Here is a 6,875-nt window from a genome sequence, read left to right as displayed (position 1 = left end):
CAAAATATAAAATGTCATAACCTTGTTATCAGAGTTGAAAAAACACTTAAATTTTGAGGGAAAGAATCAGAATAAAGATCTAACAATAAAATATATGTAATTTTATAATTCTCTAGAAAACTCTCTAAGGAGACTTTTTAAAAACATACAGGCAGGGCTGAGGCTGCAGCTCAGTAGTAGAGTGCTTGCCTAGCATGTGCGAGGCGCTTGGTTCCATCCTCAGTACCAGATAAAAATAAATAAATAAATATATAGTGTCCAACTAAAATATTTAAAAAAATACAGGCATTAATATAGACATCTATGTGAAGAAACTTAGGAATACTGATGCAAGTTTCCTACAAAAGCTTCTGTATATTAGTGGAGGAAAATCAAATTCCAAAGTATGCAAAACACACTTCTCCCTACCCCCCCCATTTTTGGGATGGATAAATTCTTTAGCTTCACGTTTTTATCTCTATCTCTGGTGAGGTAAATACTTAACATGTAGCTGTGTATCATTCTGGAATCACTTGATAAAAATAAGAAATGATTTTGCATAGGACTCATTTAAACAATGCAAATAAGCTACTGGCATCCTTACTTCTGTTCTTATTGGAACTTGAATAGTGTCAATGAGTTGTGGGTGGGTTAGGGATGTGTGTTCCATTGTGCTTTGCTCAAACACTTTGGCTGTTTATAGTACTATTAAGCCCACAAAGAAATTCCATGTGTGTGTGTCTTTTTTCTTTTGGTCATTCTTTCCAAAGTTTTAACACTGATGATAAATGTCCAAATCAAACACAAATTTTGCCAAATAACAGGGCACACTGTGAGGTTAGGTGGAAGAGGGATGGTTTATTATCTGAACGCAGGACAGGAACTTAATGAGCAACGTGAATACAGAGATCTACTTAGCGCACCTTTTCCTTCTTGACCTTCAGATACACCAGATGGTAACTGACGTGTCAATGTAACGTACGTGTTGTTCAATTTTCAGTCCACGTGTCAGTCAAATCATTGTTCTGATTGAGAAAGTGAATCATGCCATGATTCAAAAGATCTGTCCTTCACATAAACCTATGAATACACATTTAAAAAATGGTTTATTGTACATCTTTGCATTTTTTTAAGGCATGAACAATGGCATACAGATGGAACAGGTTCTGGGAAGCATCATGTCTTTTATAAGGAGGCCAGCCACAAGCACACCACATCAAAAATTACTTGAAGTCTGAACCAACCAACTGCTGGGGCCCAGGAGCTCCTGTGACAAGGGGATGGTGCTTCCGGACAATGGACCAAACATGTGGTTTGTGTGTTGTTTTTACTTTCTTGATCAGCTTTAAGCACCGGTTACAGTTTTTTGTTTTTTTTTTCTTTACAAATTCTTCAGACTTTGGATTTTGTATTCTGCTCCTTTTTATTCTGCTTTCTGAGACGGGTGTAGACTTGTTTTGTTTTTTGTTTTAAGGAATATGGTTGCAGCAAAACAGAAAGGATCCAAAAGTGGTTAGGGGCCTTGTCTAATGCACTTTTAAAAGTCCATTATAAAGATGAATAGAAAAGCAAATGATAGGTTTTCAGTCGACCCAGAAACCACGCATAGCTATAAGAAACATAATTGTGCATAGTTATTTATTCATTCAGAGTGTGATATGTGGGCTAGCTCTACGTTCCCAGTTTACCAGAGAACAGGGCTGTCTACTTTGCTAAACCCAGGGTCCTTTCGAAGCTCCCAGTAGGTGTCGTTGGAAACCCAGGCTTCTCTTTGATTTGCATCAATAACTTTTCTGTGAAAATATAAAAATGAACGTTAGCCATAGATTGCACCAAAGTGACCTGATAATTGGACCCTTTCCTATGGATTAGACATGTATACATAGGAGTATTTTGTAAGCCAGAGAGTGTATAATCTGCTCACAATTGGGGATTTGACTATTTTTGAATAGGAATGAACTCATTTTTGTTGTAAAATGTTTTACATGAAAGCAGGTAGAAGAGGAACTGAAGGGGGGGACAGATCATCTTCAGGCAGGGACAGAAAGCGAAGAGCCCCAAACAAAGTGCATACAAATATTATAATCCAGAACTTCTGGTTCCAGATTGGCAAGAATAGTTTCTGCTTTACTTTCAGGGGCAAGTATTCAATATTGGTAGTTCTGAGAGCCTCTGCAGCCCATGTATAATGAGCCCACTTCTGATATTTCAAGGGCAAGGCTGCATTTCTTCCCCAGAGGGATAGTGGGGTAATGAAATGACAACTTTAAAGGATAAGAGGTTTTCTTGAGCTTTGGAGGGCAACAGATGAATTTGGAAACTACAGACTAATCCGTGTGATGTATATATAATCCTGCAAATAATCACTGACTATCGCACCCCAGAGGCACTAAATCTGAACAGACACAAGCTCCGTGTGACACAAATAAGATTAAAACCTAATGAAGTCAGGGTGACCTTGTGGGTGTAGGGGCCCATCCAGTCCCTGGATGAGGGAGTGGGAACAGGTTTCCATCATTTTAAAGTTTACAGCTGAAGGAAAAAGCTCTCTGGGTATTACCCTCAGTTTTTTGCTTTTTTGCTATCTACAAAAAGAAGAGACCTGTAGAGAAGAATTTCTTTTTATGGTTACTACCTTTTTACATGTGCAAAATCTGACTCAATTATTTTCACTGCTTAAAAGGAAAGTAAACAAAATTAGTTTTCTACCTTTAAGTTCCCTGGATACTATACTATCCCCAATTTTTTTTTATACCTGAAGTTTCTTATGGCCTACGGCAACCGCCTGAAACACATGAAATTTGTTAAGGGAATGAACTGACTTACTTAAAAAATTTTGGTATATGTTCAAGGTTGTTTTCTTCCATATATCGTCTTCGAGATCTCTGGAGTTCCTCTACTCTTTGCTTCTCTGCCGCTGCAGCTTCCAAATTCCCTTCTTCCAAAAATCTAAGCATAAAGAAGTTGATATTTCATTATGTTATCCTCTTTTAAGAAAAAAAATATCACTTGCATAAAATTACACTCTGGTTGCTGTGAACATAACATAAGGCACAGTGATACTCTTGATAATGTCCCTTCACCTCTGTCTCAGGACACACTACCTCTTTCTGCCCATCAATTAATAAACTTTCTGTGGACATGGACTGAATTATGAAATTTAACAAAATGAGGGTAGGAGGGAGAGGGGAGAGGTTTGGCCTTGCAGACTTCTCTGTGCTGCTTGGGGTTCTGCAGGTTGATATTTTTCAGGACAACTGCAGAGTTCAGCATGAGAACATCAGGCAGTTGCAAGTTGTGCTCCTTTTCCATAGTAACAAAAGCACTTGTTAAAGGTGATAGGATGGAGCATGGCAACTGGAAGCCCTCCATCTATTTCGAGAACAGATTGAGAGGCAAGGAGCTTTCCTGTTTTATTGGAGAGAGTAAGACTGGTGAAAACAGAAGGTAACAGCTGGGGAAAATTACCAAAGGCCACAGAATAGGAAATGAAATTCAGAAAGGGAATACTGAAATAGAATCAAGAAGGAAAAAGAAGACCCAGGGTGATTTGCAAATGTTTATATTTCAAAACCAGAGCAAAGAACAGGGATATACCATGGTATACATTGTACAGGGTTAATTGATAAAATCTAAATGTCAAACGGCAAGACCACATATTCTGGAAGGAGCATAATTAAGAGAATTAAATAGGAGAACATTCAATAATGAGAACTTTTTGGCAGAAAACAGGTAAAACCACAAAAGTATGGGAAATAGAAAACTGCTCTTGGATGGAACTCGTATGACATATAGAATTTTTGGGAAAAGTAAAATGAATTCTGTAGGAGTAAACATCATGAGTATTATGAAATAAAAAAATAAGAATTCGAAGGCTTTGGAGATACTGTATTTCCAGTATATCTCTCACTGTGGGACCCAAAGCATAGTAGGAAAACTCTAGATTTTCACTCAAAGCATTTCTGGGTATCCCTATAACTTATCCTCTTATTCTTAAGTTTAAAAGATACTCCATATTACAGGGTAATAGACACAAGGAGGTTAACACACACACACACACACACACACACACGAAACACTGGGTTAGGAGTAATTCGATACATAGCAGAGTTCATGGGTCTGCTGATCTGTAGTCAGTTTGGGGGGGGGGATTTGAAATCTTTTATTAAAACACAACTGTGTCATCATCCATGGGAACTTTGTGTTGAGATAAGCATCTTTTATGATCATACTGCAAATACTACTTTACCTAGGGTCAAAAACTCCAATACTGCTGAGTGAAAAGGGAACAAAGGAATGACTGAATGAGTAGCCAACAATGGTGGTAAAGAGAGTCTCAAAGATGGATGAAGCCCACTCCATGACCTAGGCTGCATCTCAAACGCCTCTGCCATCCCTACCTTTGATCTGGTCGAAACCGGGCGTCTGTCGGTGGAAGGAGATCTTTTAGTACAGGATCTAACTCATTGAGCTCAATAGCAAACCGTGTGAAGCCATAGTAGAGCTCATAGTTGGTTGGCATGGAACCTGGAATGAGGCCAATGAACCACTGTGAGAGGAGCAAGATTGATAGAAAGAGAACTGAACTTACCACCAGTGCTGAATTAACATATGCTAAGATAGACACTGCAGTCACAAACTCTAGATTGTGAATTTGTTTCAAGTGGATTAAATTGGTTATATTTTGCTAGGTGGGGAAGTTTATGTTGATGATCAGAAGTGATAGACTTCTGTATTTAAAAAAATTCAGTCTTTAAAACTTTGCACATGTAGTATGGTCTTTGTTGGCTAAACTCTCCTCCCTCATATTCAATTGGGAACTAAGTGCCATTATGGTTAACTATGAACACTAAAATTTCACCAGAAACCATTATTATTTCCTTTTTTTTAATAAAAGAAAAAGATGTAGATCTAAATTAATACTTACTGGCACTTCTTTCTTTTTCTTCTTCTTTTTTATTTTTATTTTTGGTTCCAGGGATTGAACCCAGGGGTGCTTACCCACTGAGCCATATCCCCAGCCCTTTTTTGTATTTTATTTAGAAGCAGGGTCTTGATGAGTTGTTTAGAGCCTCACTAAGTTGTTGAGGCTGGCTTTGAACTGAAGATCCTCCTGCCTCAGACTCCTGAGCTGCTGGGATAACAGGTGTGTGTACCACCATGCCTGGCTTATTAGTGGTGAAAAGAGTCTCAAAGACTGCTGAAGCCCACTTCACGATCTAGGCTGCATCACTTCTTTCTAAACTGAAAGGCAGGATCTTTGTGTGCTTTGTTCATTGATGTATTTCCAAGTCCTAGAATGAAGCCTGATGCACAGTCAGTACTTAATATGTAGTTACTAATGAATGAGCTAATTGCTCTACTAGGAGGAAATTTATATAGGCATCAATACCTTTTAGGAAGCCAATAACTAATTTTAAAATTAGAGATTAATTGACAAGTTCCAATGAAAGTAAATGTCATGTTGAAGACTTGTTCCATTTAAACATGATATACAGTTATATGTTAATGCAATACCAGAACTCTGTTGATGTCTTTTATTAAATTCAACATATTGAAGCTTTTTGCCACTTGAGTGAAAAGATCACTTATTCTGGTGAATTATTGAATTTGTGGATTTAAAGATGTTTGTAAGCTTTCCTTTGTTTTATTGAAACAAAAAAATAACATAAGGACTTAAGCTTATATATTTCAATTATTTAAACTCTTTAATAAATACACTTAGCTTTTGAAATACTGTAGGCATTACATTTAGAGTGATTTTACATGTCAGGTTTGAACATGTCATGTCACCACATGCCAGAGACTTGGCCTAAATTCTCATTATCAAGTTTCAAATACTGGCGCAAATATTTATATATATATATATAACTTAGATGTTTGTATAAATATAACTAAGCATCTTCTATCTATCTATCTATTTATTTATTTAGTGGTGCTGGGGATTGAACCCAGGGCCTTGTGCATGTGAGGCAAGCACTCAGTATACCAAGCCATATCCCCAGCCCCATGCATCTACTTTTTAAATCTCACCATTAAAGAAAATATAAGGTGAGTTACATGGGATGACCTGCTACTGCCTTCCCCTCTGCCACTCACAGGCCTTCCTGATGCAGGGCACTCGCACCAGTCTCACCTGGTCTCCAGATGCACTTTGCAGAGGGGGCCACACCACAATAGAGACCTTCGTGCCACTTCCCAAACAGCCGGTGCACTACCTTTCCTTCCTGATCCATCACAACCCCCTGGACTTCATTCACGTTGGAATTCCAATAATTCACCTGGAAAAACCAAACCCCAGTCATTTTAATAATACTGATCTCTATAATTTCCATATGGAAATTTTTCCTTACCTTGAAGTCTCTCATTCTCACCATTTCCGGGAATCTATCTCTAAGTGTTTTATATGGAAGGCTGGTTTTCTAAGTATGTGTTAGCTTAACTTTTATTATGTGCTTGTACCAATATGTCACAGTGATTCTCATTATTATTTATCATTATAATATAACAATCAATTAAAAAAAAAGAAATGGCTGATGTCTACTCCAGGCTATAGCATGGTAGCACGACATAGAGGAGGCTCAGTTTCTATCCGAAGAATCTAATATTAATTTACAGGTTAGAATTTTTTCCCTCAGATCCTCTTGTCTCAAATCTTCCCTTTGTTCATAGATTCTGATGAATTTCCAATGGCCATGTTATAGAAATAGCTGCTGAATTCTGTAACAGACCAAAATAAACATGGAAGTAATGCTGTATGTTCTACTTCAGACCAGAGAGTGGGAAAATGGCATCCTATGTGCATTTCTATCCCAAACATTTATTTTTGTCACTAAACAAAATGCTTTGCATTGAACGTGTTTGGATCATAAAAATGGCAGGGTTAGATGGGCTTG

The 6,875-nt window shown here is 37.7% G+C and overlaps 1 protein-coding gene across 21 annotated transcripts in view; it reads right to left on the bottom strand.

Moving 5' to 3' along the window:
* Window positions 1-817: 817 nt before the first annotated feature.
* Window positions 818-6,875, bottom strand: part of Osbpl6 (oxysterol binding protein like 6) — a 201,431-nt gene continuing 195,373 nt past the window's right edge. For all 21 annotated transcript variants that reach the window (XM_058580229.1, XM_058580224.1, XM_058580225.1 and 18 more), the window contains 4 exons: window positions 6,116-6,260; window positions 4,380-4,506; window positions 2,806-2,928; window positions 818-1,772 (listed from right to left, as the gene is read on the bottom strand). In XM_058580229.1, the coding sequence (XP_058436212.1) occupies window positions 1,664-1,772; window positions 2,806-2,928; window positions 4,380-4,506; window positions 6,116-6,260 (504 nt within the window). In that variant the 3' untranslated portion in view covers window positions 818-1,663. The remainder of the gene's footprint in view (window positions 1,773-2,805; window positions 2,929-4,379; window positions 4,507-6,115; window positions 6,261-6,875) is intronic.

Source organism: Marmota monax, unplaced genomic scaffold (assembly GCF_021218885.2).
Source record: "Marmota monax isolate L192 unplaced genomic scaffold, Marmota_monax_Labrador192_F-V1.1 WCK01_AAM20220418_F8-fsc00007, whole genome shotgun sequence".
NCBI lineage: Eukaryota > Metazoa > Chordata > Mammalia > Rodentia > Sciuridae > Marmota > Marmota monax.
Note: the sequence above shows the minus strand (reverse complement) of the source record. Positions and strands in the feature narration are given on the sequence as shown.